Source organism: Hydractinia symbiolongicarpus, chromosome 5, assembly GCF_029227915.1.
Source record: "Hydractinia symbiolongicarpus strain clone_291-10 chromosome 5, HSymV2.1, whole genome shotgun sequence".
Taxonomy (NCBI): Eukaryota; Metazoa; Cnidaria; class Hydrozoa; order Anthoathecata; family Hydractiniidae; genus Hydractinia; species Hydractinia symbiolongicarpus.
In genome coordinates this window covers 10,695,769-10,712,309 of record NC_079879.1, presented here as the reverse complement: position 1 = coordinate 10,712,309, position 16,541 = coordinate 10,695,769, and the positions used below count along the sequence as shown (strand labels likewise).

Below are 16,541 nucleotides of genomic sequence, written 5' to 3'. Positions count from 1 at the left end.
CAGACCAGAACAGACCAGTTCGTTATAAACAGACCCTTTATAATGACCAACTGCTTACGCCAGGTCGGGTGGTTTTAATTCTCTCATGAATCAATTTCACAACCCGAGCAGAAAGCGGTATAATAAACAAGGTCTGTGCGTTGTTCTTTGTTTCTTAGGTCATCCCTTTATCCACACAACATCCTTTTACTACATCCGATACTTCGAATCCTCCACTGGAGAGTAGGGACACTTAATCAAAAAACATGCCTATTTATGTTATATTTTACTTTTATATATCTTAAAAAATGTAAATATGAAAAGTACTACTACCACATTTTGCCATTTGGAAAACCTAAGTTTAACGAAAATAACTTGCCAACGTTAATAAAAAGCGTATGTTGTGCCGACCAGAAAACATCAATAGGTCGTTATTTTAATGTTTTATGTTTGTGAAACGCATTTTCTTCGTAACAATTCTCTTCAAAACTTGAAGTTTACTGAACTTGACTTGAAAAACTTAAGTCTTACTGACTGGAAAGCGTCATTATATTTTGGTATTTCGTGTTTATGAAACGTGTGTTGCTCTGTATAAACTTTCTGTGAAACATGAAGTTTTTCTGATAAACTGTGAATAGAAAACTTGATTGTTCGCTGCAAGTTTCATTTTCAGTGAACTGCAACAATGCTGAAAAGAAAACGACAGAGAATATCAAGTTTTTCTGTCACAGATTTCTCCAGAAATTGTGGAAGACATGAATTTCTTCTGGGAAAATCTGTAAGTTTTTGCAACAGTAAACATAATTTTTCTGCAGTGTAACGTGATTTCGAAAATGGGATAGCTGCAATGCGGTGGATCAAGATGGACGTTGATCTCCTTGTCTTTTCTTGGAACATGAAGGGTCAAACACAACAAATTTCCTATCATCCAATACAAGTCCTCATTATGCCTCAAATGAGTAAAAAAAATTCTGGCACACATCAAATTAAATCCCCATCATGCTGTGTTTACTCATGCACATACCTCAAATGAGTAAAAAAATTCCTGGCACACATCAAGGTAAGTCCTCGTCATGCTTATTCATGCATAACGAGGTAAATCTCATCATGTAGCAGATGCGCACGAGGTAAATCTCCCGCTGACAATCAACGCATGCGCAGGAACTCTTATCAACATCTGACAGTGCTATCATGCACAATAGGGGAAACCTCCAACCTCGAAGCAATCTTCGGATGTTGTTGAAATCTGTATATATTAATGAGTTGGTTCAAAAAGGCATCAGATGATATCAAAATACAGGAAAGGTGCAACAAGGCTGTTGAGGAGAATCCCCGCATGCTAATGTACATACCGGACCAGTTCAAAACGCAGGACATGTGCAGCAAGGTTGTCGAGGAAGATCCCTTGATGCTCAAGTTTATACCATACCGGTTAAAGACTTAGGATATGTGCAACAAAGCCGTTGAATGGCATGCCTGTCTGCTAAGGCTTGTACCAATCAAGATCAAAACACAGGACATGCGTAACAACATGTGCCCAATATGTAGGTGTAATTCTGGGACCTTGTTGAAGATCAATAAAATGGTACTCTGCTACTTGTGCTCTGTAGAACTGGGAGACAAAAAAGGCGTCAGGTGCCCCATGAGATACAACCCCCCACATACAACAGAATCTGGCTTTTTCATGTCAAAGAAAACATGGCTGCTCATATGGGCGACGACGGCGGCGAGCACGTCTACGAGGGCTACTTTTGTGGAAATGCGAACTACTTGGCTTACGTGGAGGAGCGAAAGGTGTATGACAGCCCGTAATGTTGTTGTGGTTGTTGAAAATGCACTACAAAGGAAGGGCCGCCCCAGACTGGAGACGCCTCGTCATATTTCGGGGCGACTTGACGCAAAAATAATTTCTGGCATCACTACAATAAAAGTGCAACACACAATCAAAATTGAAATTCTGGAAAATACAGTAGCCCTGATATTTATAGCCGGTTTTGGTACCTGTCTACCAGTGATGATAGTGCTGGCATTAATGCAAGAATCGTCAAAGGAAAGGGAGAATGAACAAGCAATTAAAGATTTAGAGAATCGTGTTCATGCTTTAGAATAGTATAGGGAGTCAAAACTAATAACAGGTTATCTCATAGTCCCCTCAGGGTTATAAGATAAATGCAATGGCTGCGAACGTGTGCTTGAAGAGTATGACAGATGTAACTGCGGACGAAGGTTCATGATAAGGGCCAAAACGTTTTGTTGGCAGTGCTATCAAGAATACATCACATATAATGAGGGTAGTTGCGTACGTTGTTGAATATGATATGAATATGAATCAATAAAGAATGCTGAAATTTGAAGAGGAAATTGTCAACCCCAGAAATTTCTAAGGTTTTGGTGCTACTTTTACCAACAACAATGATATCAATGTAGATTACCTGACAGTCTCAGATCCCGTTCCTGCCAATGGAGGTAAGGACAAACGTTACATTGTAGGGTACCATACACGAGACCTCGTAGATCTGGTCTCCGCATGGAGTTACCCGATACAATGCCAGTGTTGTACCAGCGATGAGTATTGATTTCGAAAAGTACCCCGATTGGATCGAAAAGTATCACCAAATGTGGACTAAGATTGAAGAGTTGATTTCTGAGAAATTGACGACGGAGCCTGTGAAAAAAGAGCGTTACGTCAACGCAAAATTCAAATACTACAAGGACACGATCACGACTAAATTCCGCGGTAGAGTACCCTACAATGAACCCTGCCAAGTCAGTGCTGTTCTGGCTATATCATCCGTGTATATGCAGGGCAAAAACTACTACCCTCACATGTATCTACATTCCACAACATGGTACATGTTGTGGAATGTAGATACAAGGACATTAAAGTCGAATGGATGCCGAGTGATGACTAAATGTTTCATAACCCCTGCAAGGGTGACAAAACATTAGGTTTTATAAACAGGTGGAGAATCTAGATACCGCTTGGATACTGTAAAGATTGCAGTCTTTTTAAGACGTCATTTCTACCTTCCTCCCTCCCCTTTCGCAAGTAGCTGAGCATGTTCTCTTTTATTGATGGATTCAACGACCGTTTAACACGTTGTCGTATTTGCTCCTTTAATACCTCATAACGCTGCTTTTCATGCATAATGTGGGGGAATTTGTAGTCACTAATAACCTCATTTTCTACCGCTTTTGAAGTAAGATCAACGATGAAATTCAATTTCATCTCAGCGAGTAGCCTGATACTTTAGGGTTTCTTGGATTTGAAACCAAGTCTTTTTGAGGTGTTCCGCATTTCATTTTAATACTCAGTAGTCCATGGTCACAATATTTTACCCAGGTGCCATGCATTTTAAACTTTTTGCAAGCCTGTCCCGCTCTTTAATCTCCTTTCTTAGGTACTGTTCAATCTCTTTTATCTTATCGAGTCTAGAATTGTCCTCAGGTGCACTTGGTAAATTCGGATATAAATAGGTTACATCATTCATTTTGTTCCATGAACAAACACATCGTAATTCCAGTGAAGGAAAACACTTTTGTCGTATTGATGTTCGTCCTTCAGCATATACTCGAGACGATCTGTCAAACCCTTCAGAGAAAGGTATATTGGAGTGTCCTAGGTCCAGGTCAGAATGTCCCCCAAGCATTCAATTCTTTGATGGGAAGCAAAGCCAAAATTTTAAACTTTTTACCATCCAGTAGGACTTGTTGCTTACAAGTATTTCAAAAACGTTTTTGACATGTATATAAAGACATGTCAATAGCATCACATATCGTTAACAAGAGGAGGCAAGAATATTTACCTGAGCTGCTGTAGCCTATCAGAAAAGCTAATCACTCACTGTCTGTCTAAGCAACTCTTATGGCTCCGGCATATTCGGAGTCCAAAAAAGATCGATTATCCCCATTTCACTATTACGAGACCGAACGAGATGCATCAGTTTGACATCTTGTAGAAGCCCCATGACAGGCTGTATGGAAATACGCGTACAAATACATCCTCAAAGGTATTGACGTGGCTTCGAGAAACAAGGTATCGAGGCCCCTACGTATCAAAAAAGCCAGCGAGGTCTCGGACATGATCAAGGACATTTATAAGGCGGGACCTTCACGGTATCCCAATATTTTTCAATGTAATAATGGTAGTGAATTCACGTCAAATGTGACGATACTGCTAGAAAGAAAAGATGTGGAGATTAAACGGGCCACCACCAAATATCACCATACGTTTACGGCATTTGAGCTACAACAAGGTACTCGCAGAAAGACTCTTTAAGCCTCAAGATGCGCAAGAGAAGACTAGTAGCATTTGGGTCAAGCACTTGCATGCTATCCTAAAAAGTCTCAACAATACCAAGACTGACATGATTACCATGAACCCTAGCAGGGCCATTAAACTGGATGAAGTACCACTTGCAAACGGGAAACAATATTCCGAAGAAAAGCCATTACCCGAGGATGGATTATACCTATACCTTTTACAACCTGGAGAAGAACATGGTGATTAAAAGAAACGTGCAACTGACGCCTTTTGGAGCAAGAAAACGTATAGACCGGATAGGATCGTGGCAGGTAGTCGTATGTTGTACTATTTAAAAGACGGGCTCGAAAGAAGCTTCGTGTCTGAGGAATTGATGCTTATTCCTGAAGATGTTCAGATACCTCCAGAGGATGTTAAGGCTTGGTAGTAAATTTTCAGGAGTGTCTCTATATCTAGATCCTTATAATCGTCATCTGCATTCCTTACTTAAAGTAAAGGAGGCATGGTATAGAACGGGTACCCATGGAATATATCTTTGATAACTTTAGGTTGACTTTGAAGGTCAAAGTCAGCTAATTGACAGACATTGCGGGCAATAACCTGTCACTGACGCTGACTCGATGCAACATCGTAGTACAGGTACTTGAAAATTGTAGATTTTTGTCAATTGTCTTTATTGTACGTATGTTTCCATATTTGATATTTCAATGGCTAAAGCATGGGGCCAAACGGGTCTAAAATGTCTTTCCAAAGTGTAGAGCTAGATTTTGGAAAAATTGTGTTTGGTTGAATACCGCCTAATCTGCTTATTCTGTAATGTATCGGTTGCCTTTTGCAATATTTTCAATTGCCCACATGGGCCGAGTGTTAGTATAGTGTAAACTCCTAGCAACTTCAGCAAGCTACGGAGCATTGCCATTTTCTTGATATTTAATCGGTACTTTGCGATCAATGTGCCCCTTACCGTAATTTTCCAGGTCATCCCATCGACAAACTGAGCTTCAATATGGGCACGCAGCGTAGCGATATCGCACCCAAGATACTCCTGAGAACTGAGCTACTTGTTTCCCTTCAGAGCTTCGTGGGTTCCACCTCGCACAACACCAGACAGATGGCCAATAGGGTTGCAAATGGGGAAATATGCCCCATGTTTTTTTATGTTCGCTGCAGATACCACCACCTCCGCATTCTATGCACCTTGATTTAATCTCTTAATGTGGGCACCTTGTACGTTCATGTGACGCCTTGATAGCATCGAGGCATTTGATGCACATTTTTGTTCGTTGACCCTTCCCCTTGATCCTGAAATCGTCCAAAGAAAGATAGTGTTTACAATTGGAGCATTTCTTAGCCTCCTCCATGTTTATTTTGAGAAAATGGTTCTTATATTCGCCTTCCAGCAGGTCTAGAACACGTTGCATTTTCTCGCAACTCGTCGAACCTGTAAAGATTGCTGTATGCGGTTCCTTAACAATGTCTAACATTTTTTTAGTCGCCCTGTTTTTTTTGTATTCTCGGGAATGTTGAAAGGCAATCGGAACAAACCCACGCGCCGCCGTGGTTGTTTACAAAAAGCCCTTTACAGGCGGGTCAGTACGTGGTCTTGTATAGAAGGGGAAGGGGGTCAAACACTATCTTACCCTCTAGACACCGCAATACCCTGCGATATCTCTCTACGAGGCGCGCCTATTCCTGAGAGATGGGGCAGGGCCTACGGTTAAAAAGGGTATCTTGATCAGTGCTTTTAAAAGTTCAACGTACCGGGGCACGGTGTCGTGGGAAAACAAGGTAGAGAGGCGTAGGTAATTTTCGTCCTGTTTGTACTCATTTATTGTTTCGGATGGCATTAGGGAACGTTTATACCAGCCTTGATTTATCGCGTAGTCGTCGAATAGTATTGCTCCCGTCATATAGCCAACAAGCTTTAAACCGTCCTCCAAACCCATCTTAGCCCTTGGCCTAGAAACTCCCAGCGTCTTTTTTGCACCCAGAGCTATAAGAATAGTATATGATGTTAGCCATACGGATATGCGGAGTTATGTTGCTTGTTGGCATGTATTTAATGCATTTTAAAAATATCAATTTGAGGCTTGCCCTGTTGAGTTTCAGGGGCGGGCTTGTCGGATTCATTTTGGCCTTCAAACATATAATGGAGGTTAACTCCTATCGCGAGCACGGCAAGCGATCCTACACCGTACATGCAGACTGACTGTACGGAACTGGTCCCAGAAGGTGTTGTAGGTTCTACGGTACCCTGTTGTTGTTTCATTTTTTCTTTCTTTTTCGTCATCGCCAACTTGTGACCTTGTGCAATTCCTTCCGGGTGCTTTAATGGTCTTATGAGGATTTCTCTTCTTGTCTTGGTTCTTCAGTTATTTATTTTAAGTCCTAAAAATTAAGAAAATTTTTACCCTGATCCCTGATCCTCAAGGATCTTTCTCGCTAGTCTTCGCTCCATCATCTTTTTGGTCATATGCCGCGCCGTGTGTCCCACAACCAAGAGGGGAGGTAAACACCTGCCAGTTGTTCAATAGACGAGGACCCCGGGGTCTGTCATGGCGTCTGGGATAGTAGGGTCTTCCTCTATATCTTGTCGGAGATCGTCAACGCTATCGATGTCCACGAAGATTCCAATCATGTTTGCGTACAGGTTAACAACGTGGGTACATAGTTTCTTATCCGTCTTTTCCCCTTTCTCCTGGAGCTCTCGTTGAACGAACTCGGCGTGTACCTTTTCAATCGCTACATCAGGGGCCTTTTCGACAAAGCCTTCTGTGCATTTGTTTGGTGAAAACTTCCCTTTGCGTTAGCGTAGAGCTTCCCTCAGGAACTGGCGTTTATCAGTGGGTTTTTCATGTTCAAAGGCTTCTGCGGAGGTGTCAAATACTTATGCAATCTCTGACATCTTTATTACTTTATTACTAGCCTTTTTTGTATAGCAGGAAACAAAAAACCATCAGGACATACGGCATAAGTATAGCGATGCTTAGACACACTGTAAAGTTGTGTTGTATGTCTCGATTTGTTTACAGACTGTTTGGTACTTTATTCAAAAATAATCCCGTAGGGAAATAAAAATTTAATTGTAGCTATGCCTATATACTATGGTTAACGATCTATTTTCAACGCATTCGAATTCAACGTTTGACACAAGTGAGAAGCCAGAGTGAGCTCTTAAAAATAACAACAATTTATTCAATTTTTAAATCAAAAAATCAAGTCGTTGACGTATTTTGTATCAGAAGATTTTTTTCAATTTTCAACCTTCAAGTTTTTTCAATCACACGTTAAAGTTTTTACACCCTGTTTACTTTGTTGTGGCAAGCTGGTATGCTTGTATAATTTATTACGTTTAAATCTCAATCTATAAATTTCATTCTAAATTGTAAATATTTATTTATTTAGTTTGAACAACATCATTCGTGTTACAACATCAGCAGCAAATGTGTGTTTAACTTCTGTGTAAGGTCCTAGGTATCCGTGAAACCTAACATTCAAACAGCACAAAGCTACTTGCGTTTGTATTAATTATCCGAAATTTTGTAATAAATGAGGCGAAGTGACCGTTTAAGCAAGTGTCAACAAGTATGAATGAATTAAATAAGTGTCAACAAGTATAAATGACTTATCTGAGTTATGCGTAGCATTAAACTTGACGATATGACAGAGTCTGAAATTTCCTTTTAAATATTATCATTACAACGCTATTCGTTAGACGATTTTACTAATGAAAATGCGCTTAACGAATTATCCTCTGCTAACGACATTGAACGATCTATTGAAAAAATCGATGAATTACGATCAAAATATCGCTTTCAAAATTTAGAATTGAAATCAATCTCTGAGGATTATGATGAAACCTTGGGGAAAGAATTTCAGATGCGTTTGTTAAAGGGGAAGTTCGGTCAAAAAAAATAAATTTATTTTATTTTATAATTCCATGTATTTATACTTATAAAAACAAAAAAACTTTACTTCATTAAACTTGGAGTTTCGGAAATGTCTCTAATGTTGACACAAACTTCTTGAAAATGCTCCGTTTTTGAAAAAGCGCGTCAGAAAAAAAAAGCTGGGTTCTAACTCAAGTATGACGTTTTATAGTTCAAAACATTGCATCGCGTGAAAAAGTCACAACACAGGCTACACAATTTGCTAGAAGAATCTACTTCTTTCCTGCTATATTTCTTTTCAAATCTGTAACAAATTACTTCTTTGAAAATACAGTGTTAGTTTTGTAAGCAATGGATCAAATTCGAAGCGATTCAAGTTCTAACGAAGATGAAAACGATGACATACCTGATTTATCCACTCTCAGACCCTTCAATTTTGAACCAGAATTTTCCTTGGAAGAACTGAATAAATTAGGAACGTGTAGTTCCGAGAGTGATGAGGAAGAAGATGAAGTTTCAAGGATCGGCAAAAATAACTGGTACCAATGCGGTGGTCACTGTAGAGCGATGGAGTCGTACAGTAAAAGCTTGTGTTGCAGGGATACAAATGAAATTCCTGACAATCATTTTGAAGGTAAAATAAACAAAAAATTTAGCCAAGCATAATTTTCTTTTTCGTGTTTAAAACCATAACAAAACTCTACATATTCCCTTTAAATATTGGTCTTCGCGTTGATAAAAAAAAATATGCCTACGAACACGACAACTGACGCAAAACTTCTTTCAAAATATTTTGCCTAACATGAGTTTTTTCTAAAAAACATTTAACTCTCCTTCGCATATATTTTATTCGTTATCATGCGCTACTGCCAAAACAATCTCACAAAAAAAACACAACGGTGGTTGTTTTATTTTATTCAGCTTTACAATCGAATGAGAACGTGCGCTCAAAAATCAAAACTTGAGACGGGGGTCATTTTTTAAGATTTTCTTTTTAGGAAAACAATGTATAACTGAGGCCGAAACTTTTGGGATGGTTTGTCTATGTAAACCAGTACTAACCACTGCACTGTCTGCTCTAAATAATTTAAGGGGCGATGCAATGCACACGGATAATTGGTACGTTTTTTTATTGCACTTATTTTAAGGGTTAAGGGCAAGAAAGGACTTGGGAACAAACTTGTGTTATATCACAATTTCTTTTTAGTTCACTACGTTTTGCCGGTTATAAACAGTACACGTGGTGGATACATAACAGATTGGGAAAAGGTGTGCGAAAAATTATACCGTCGTGTGCTTTATGGGCAATTCGTAATAAATATCCATCTGAAAATGGTATTTATATCCCATTCACGGAGAGCAAATCCGACGACAAACGACTGTATGAAAACACGGATTCCGATTCTGAATAAAAGAACCAACTTCAACCTTAGAGCTAAAGAGGGGATTGAATACTAATAAAAAAAAATTATTACAATGTAAACCTTGTTTTCATATTTTCAATGGCTTCTTTTTTATCTGGTTTCTCTCTTGGCGCTATATAATTTGGAACATCGGCGACTTTGGGAGCTGCGTACCCTTCTTTAGTTGTAACCAAATACTTAACTTCACTTACAATATCCTCTACGTACGACCTTTGCTTTTCCGTGTAAACTTTTTTAACAACCCAGGAGTCTGTAATCCTCGAGTATTGTTGCTTATAGCGATGCTCTCCAGACGATGTTTGTGCGTGGGAGGAGCCAGCTCCAGCTTTAAAGTCAAGAACGGCGAGTTGTGACCTAGCAATCATTCCTGCAAAGCTAAAGTGTAACCTCTTTGGGCAATATTTGTTGTAGAGTGAGTGGTAAACTTCCAAATTTCTTGTGTTTTTGAACTCGACGAAGTACTTCAAATCACGCAACAAAGACTTAGCCCGAACTACAGATTCAAGGGCTTTGTAAGCAGGCGTTCCTTCCATCAACCATTTTTTTGATCGCTGTTCTAATTTAGAGAGCTTAGAGTGTTCACATTTGTGATATATTTTGTTGCTTTCCCATTTGTGTTTGTTCTTTACATGACACAACATACTCAGCCATTTCTCTCGTAACTCTACCACGTTACCATTACCAGAGGCGCAACACCACCAGAAATGATTTATGACAGCTTTTACCCAAGGAAGTAAATCTTTAGCGGTTGTTTTCTTGGCACATTTGACCAACTTTTTTTTAATCTTTTTCCCCATATGCCATACGTCAAAATGGTGCTTAATATCCTTCCGTTCTTCTCGCATGTACTTCCGGATTTGAACGTGCCTGTCAGTTGCAATGCCTTCAATTGACAGTTGATTTTCTAACAAACGATTAAGAACAACAATCAATCCTTGTTTTTCCATACGCGACGAATTCCCAACTTGGCCGACATGAACTACATGAAAGTCAACTATTTTATTTGATTTTGAATTAAGTAACGTGTAAATTCCGTACTTTGCACTGTAACCTGGTGAATCACACCTCCCATCGCCTGCTAAGTCTAGTGCCTCATTGCTTTCTAGGTAAGACTGAAATCGCAATTCTCGATGAGTGGAATATATTTTGTGAATCGCTTGGAATATGTACTTTTTTTGTATTTCATAAAAGGTGGTTTTGGACAAAAAATGTATTTTTGCGATTTGCATCATTTCTTTAACGCGTTGGTATGTGTTACCGGAAATTAAAATGGCTGAGGAAAGCAATAAATTTCCCCACGGTCGCTTACTCACCAGTGGTTGCGATGACCATTGGTGAGCATGATGGTCACTGCACAACAAATGTACGATTAGTTGAGTCCCTTTAACTGCAATTTTATTCACTTCAGCTGGCTTAAAACAGGTGAAACAAAATCGTAGCAGAGGTAGAAGACAAGACCAAAAAACGATAAAACACGTGCCGTTTAGGTCGGGGATGTCCGCATCGGAGTCGTTATCATTCTCACTATCTGACAGATTTTCCAAATTGAACGATTCGTCTTGACTTTTCTCATTATTACTAATTGCTTCTTCCTCGTATTCTGAAAATTCTTCTATGACAGACATCGATACTTCTACATCGGGCGAGAAAGAAAAATCGGTATCCCATTTCTTGTTTATTTTCAGGTTGTGTAGTATCACTTGCTTCTGTTTCCAGCATAGAATCAATTAGCTAGAATATAACCAAACAAAATTTCATTTTAAAACAAACCCTCTGTATTGCAAAAACATATAGACACTTATTTTACCTGTCGTTTCTGACGGTCTTCGATTCTTTTTTCTGTTCTTTTACGTTTCTCAGGCTGTTTTGTAAAATTAAACAAGGTCGGAACAGCACCATCTTTTAATTTCTTCCGCGGTGGAGAACCCATTAGTTCAGCCTGGAAATTTAAAAATAATAGATTTCCATTACCCCCGTCTTACGAAAGCACATGTTCTTGAAGGATTTTTCGATGTTAAAAAAACATTCAGCACTGGGGGAAAGAAAATGCGAACATGCGAAGAAAATATAATGATTTTTTTTGACATGGTTTTGTTTTGGAAATGGCTGTAATAAATGAAACTGTGTTGAATTTTTCTAAATACGAGAAAGACAAATGTTAGGCTGTTTGGTGAAACATAGGTAACGAAAAGACTTCTTGTAAATCTCTTTCGAAGCACTCTGGTTCAAAATGATGAAAACAAATATAAAACCCAGAGTCTTTCGGCAAGGTACCACTTCTTTTTATATTGTGTAGCCATTTATTCCGAAGCTCTTTATCTTTTTTCGCACTAGGAATGTGATAAAATACTACCCGGATTTTTCTTTCGTTGTTATCTTCGTCTTTTGTCGTAAGCTTTTCGTTATCTACCTCCTTATTTTCCTCGCTTCCCTTACCCTTTTCTGTCTTTTTCTTATTGCTACTTCGATTTGTACAGCCGATGGCAGCACAGTTTGGCATATTGAAATAATAAAATGCATAAACAAAACGCTTCTTCGTGTGATTACACCTAATCCCCAACACCGAACTTCGCTTTTTGAACTATAAAACGTCATAATTCAAACTCGACCCAGCCTTCGTAAAAACGTAAAGGGGTCAGTCTACGGAGGTGTTTTTACGCGTGGTTAACACAGATTATTTAAAAAAAATAAGGGTTTCATTTAAAAAGAATTATCGTATTCTTTTTTGACTATTGATTATGAAAATATAATTTTTGACCGAACTTCCCCTTTAAATATAAAACGATTTAGCAAGCGGCAAATTTATTAAAATCTAATTTGCGAGTCAGAGAAACAAACAACAAATTGGCTATTTCTAAATTTAACGAAAGGAAGTTTTCATTCATGTTGACGGATGTTAATAGGATGATTAGTGACGTGTTCCAACAAATTGATGTTGAGCAATATAGCATATCAGACTCGGAGTTGCTTCAAAGAAAGAATGAACTTCCAGAGATTCGCAAGAGAATAGATAGAATCACAAGCCAGTTTCAAGAATTATTAACTCAGGATGGTGGAATTAAAAGCCACAGAAGCAATGTGAAAATTCCACATTCTATAAACTTATACACCGACATGTTAAAAAAGGAGCTGGAAGCTCGAGACTTAGAAAAACAGAAACTGTTTAATACAAGTCAACTTGACATTACATTAACATTAAGTTCGGTGGTTATAATTCTGCGATGGATATCTACACTTTGCAAAAAAAATTGAGAAACTGTATTTATGTGCCATACATAAAAACTATTCTTAAGAATAATCATCTGGTTGAACCAGCTCTTCATTAGTTAAGGACCTGGAATGTATCGATCAAATATGGCAAAGACTTAAAGCTGCATATGGAAACACAAAGTCATTATTGTATCGTAAGATTGATGAGGTCACAAATCTTGTCCTTTGCAAAGCGAAGGATCCTGAAAAGTTGATTGAAGGTTTAAGTAAGCTAGTGTCTTTAATGAAAGATTTAATCGCTTTAGCCGAAACTCATCATATAGAAAACAAATTATATCATGAAAATGGTATTGAAAAGGTGCACAAATTTTGGGTAACGAAAGAATCACCCGGTGGATTTCTAAAACATGTGAGGACGATCTGGACGGAGAAGATTGCTGGAAGCAATTGATTATATTTTTGGAAAAGGACATCAAAGTCCAGCAACAAAAACTGATGATTCAAGAAACATGGGATAAGAAAGAAACAAAAGCTGACATACAAAGCAAGAAAGACGCTGAAAGATACAACAAACGTGGAACTCGCTATGGTGAGAGAGTCGATCAAAGCAAATGTTTTATTTGTGGTGAGACTGACCATAAATCAACAAAAGGACCAAACGGTATGAGATTAATACAATAATTGTCTTGCAAGAAGTTCGCTGAAATGACCCCATACGAGCGTTTTTCAGAACTAAGGAGAAAGGGATTCTGCATACAGTGTTTATTTCCAGGGGCTTCTCAGTCAGAAGGTAAACATAAGAATGGTGCCTGTCAAATTGACTTTCATGCAAACATATTAACAATCAGAAATATCCTACGAAAAAGCACGTTTTAGTAAGTCACGAACATAGGGAAAGTAATGAAAATGAAAATTTACTAATCGAGTATCGAAACAAATGTATTCTTCGTCAGCCTGTTGACCTACATGTATATTCAAAGGTAATTAAACTAACATTTCACGGATCTTATAAATTAAATCAATTTTATAAGGTTAATCAAGTTCCAAATAATGTAATTACTGATTCAGAAGTTTACATGCTTCAAACTACCAAAGTTAATGGTGAACGATTTAACCTGTTTTATGATACCGGATGTGGAGATCTAGTTTCAAGATATGATGCGGTTCAAAGGATTGGGAATCGAGCTGTTCAAGAATTCGCTTGTCCTATACAATTAGGAGGTGTTGGAGACGTGAAAACACAATCGAATTACGGTATATATAGTGTAAAGATACCGCTACACAATAGTGCTGAAGCATTATTGTCTGGAGTATGCTTACCAAAAATAACAACAACATATCCAAAGTATCCTCTGCAAGGTAAAGTGGAAGATGATATACGTGCCTGTTATGTGGAAAGTGGTGGTGATGTAAGAAAGCTGCTAAAACTTCCCCAACTTCGCTGAAGTGACTTTGTTGACCTATTTATCACATCTTGCTTGCTGTCCTCTTTTATGGTCATTGGTGTGATATCGTCGTGGATTTTGCAGTTTTCGCAGTTTCGACACTCTATACACCTGTAGATAATCACGGTACCGGCACTTTCCACCGTATTGAATAATTTCAACCTTTTGACCGTTGACATGTTGTACAAATATCTGTCATCCTCGTTTTCTATTACATCAAGCATTGAATCATTAAAGAATTCTTTACTGCATTTATTTCCTAGCAGGCTGTTATCTAAGGTAACATGGTAACCAGATTTATAAAGTTGGTACTGTTCAGTTAGAAACGTACAAAGCTGATTTGAGTTGCCAAACGTTGACTATATTTTAGTAAACACTTCATGGGGACCTCCTATTACACCTCTTCCACCGTCTGCATTTCTGAAGAAGGAACGATATATAGACAGTCCTGATGGGAGTTGAAATATTAATAAAGGATGATACCTTAAGTATTTGGCTCCTATCATGAAGACATACTTGCCAAAGGATCAAACAATATGAATAGGTTGGTCGATATCGTTATTCGGTGGATGTCACACAAAATTGCATTTCATACTGACATCAGGAAAATGTACAACACAGTGCGTCTCCACGAATCTCATTGGTGTCTTCAATGCTACATCTGGCAACAGGATTTAGACATTACCAAGATACCTGAAGAATGCTCTCTTCTAAAAACGTGAATAGTATTGGAACACTTCTCGAATGTCATGAAAGATTTAAGCACCGCTACATCCTGTGTGCCTATCATAGATAAACATTCACCTCTAGCGTATAGTATTGTGAATGAAGTACATTGGTATAGTGACGTTGCAAAACATTCTAGAATTGAAACTGTGTACTGCTATGTTTTAAAATTTAGCTATATCCCAATCTTAAATGCAAACATCACAATTGCGCCTGCATTTTATGTTACACAAGTAGATTTAGCAGGACCATTTCCGTCTTACTCAACACATCGCAAGATAAAGACAGTAAAAATTTGGATGGCAGTATTTTGCTACGCTACAACATCAGCCGTTAAGATCAAGGTAATGGATGACTATAGTGCGGAGAGTTTTATACAAACCTTCGTAAGGTTTGCAAGTGAAATAAGACACACGAAATTTCTGCTACCGGACGAAGGTAGCCAAATTGTCAGCAGCTGTTCCATGAAACTTAACTTTACGGACATAAAGAAAGCGTCGCCCTTAAAGATGAATGTTCAATTCAAGACGTGTCCAGTAGGTGGTCATAACTTTCACAGGAAAGTTGAGAGGAAAATCAAAGAAATTAAAGCTTCCATCGAGGAAAATGCTCACAATGAAAGATTATCGATTTTACAGTGGGAAACCTTATCGTCAAAAATCTCAAACACGATCAATGATTTACCACTTTCGCTAGGAAATTTCGTTTCCGACTTCGAGTAGATGGATTTAATCACACCAAACCGACTGTTACTAGGCCGAAATAATAAGTGCAGTCCAACCGGAGGATTTGACTTGGTATCAAAGCCTAAGAAATTGTGAAGAGAAAATCAAAAGGTGCTCGAAGTATGGTTCGAAGGGTGGTTAATATTACACTTGCCCAAATTAATGCATTAACCAAAGCGGTTCAATAGCGATCATTGTATAAAAGTCGGCGACATAGTGCTATTCCTGAAGCAGGAAAATCCCCTATGTTGTACTTATCAATACGGAATGGTGACGTCTGTTACAGTCGATAAAGATGGAAAGGTCCGTAGATGCGACGTGAAATATCGAAATTTTAGCGAAAATGTAACCCGTACAACACAGAGATATGTTAGAGACTTAGGATTAATCCGTGCTATCGACGAATTAAGCGTAGTGAAGGAATTAGCAGAGTTATCCCATACGACCATGCGAGGTTCATATTCACAGTATTGTAAATATGAACCTCGCTGTGCCAAGGATGGACCATTTTAATTAGTATGACAATCTAGTGAACAAAATGCAGATATTATTATGGTCGCTTATTAAGCCTATTTTTAAAAATAAAAGATTTGTAAATATACATATGACCAAAATATACACAATACTCTATACAGGACTGAGCACTCTTTAGGTCAAAAATTAAGGGAGACAAAGAAGGAGGACTAAGTAAAACAGTCGGTGAGAAAAGTCAGTAAAAAGGTCGATTAAAAAAGTCGGTAAGATAGGTCGGTAAAAAAAGTCGGTGAAAAAAGTTTATGAAAAAGGTCTGTAAAAAATGTCGGTGAAAAAGTCGTAAAGAAAGTCGCTTTAGTCACTCATTATCGAATTTTTATTTTTCAGAAAGTAGCTGCTTTTTT

At 38.3% G+C, this 16,541-nt stretch overlaps 1 protein-coding gene across 1 annotated transcript; it reads right to left on the bottom strand.

Moving 5' to 3' along the window:
• Nucleotides 1-9,594: 9,594 nt before the first annotated feature.
• LOC130644726 (uncharacterized) lies at nucleotides 9,595-16,496 on the bottom strand. Its single transcript, XM_057450445.1, has 2 exons — nucleotides 11,365-16,496; nucleotides 9,595-11,288 (listed from the first exon to the last, which is right to left on the bottom strand). The coding sequence occupies exon 2, from the start codon at nucleotides 11,180-11,182 to the stop codon at nucleotides 9,605-9,607; it is 1,578 nt and encodes a 525-aa protein (XP_057306428.1). The 5' UTR covers nucleotides 11,183-11,288; nucleotides 11,365-16,496; the 3' UTR covers nucleotides 9,595-9,604.
• Nucleotides 16,497-16,541: the final 45 nt, after the last annotated feature.

Coding starts and splice junctions, on each gene's coding strand:
- LOC130644726 (XM_057450445.1), bottom strand. CDS start 11,182: ATGTCTGTCATAGAAGAATTTTCAGAATACGAGGAAGAAGCAATTAGT.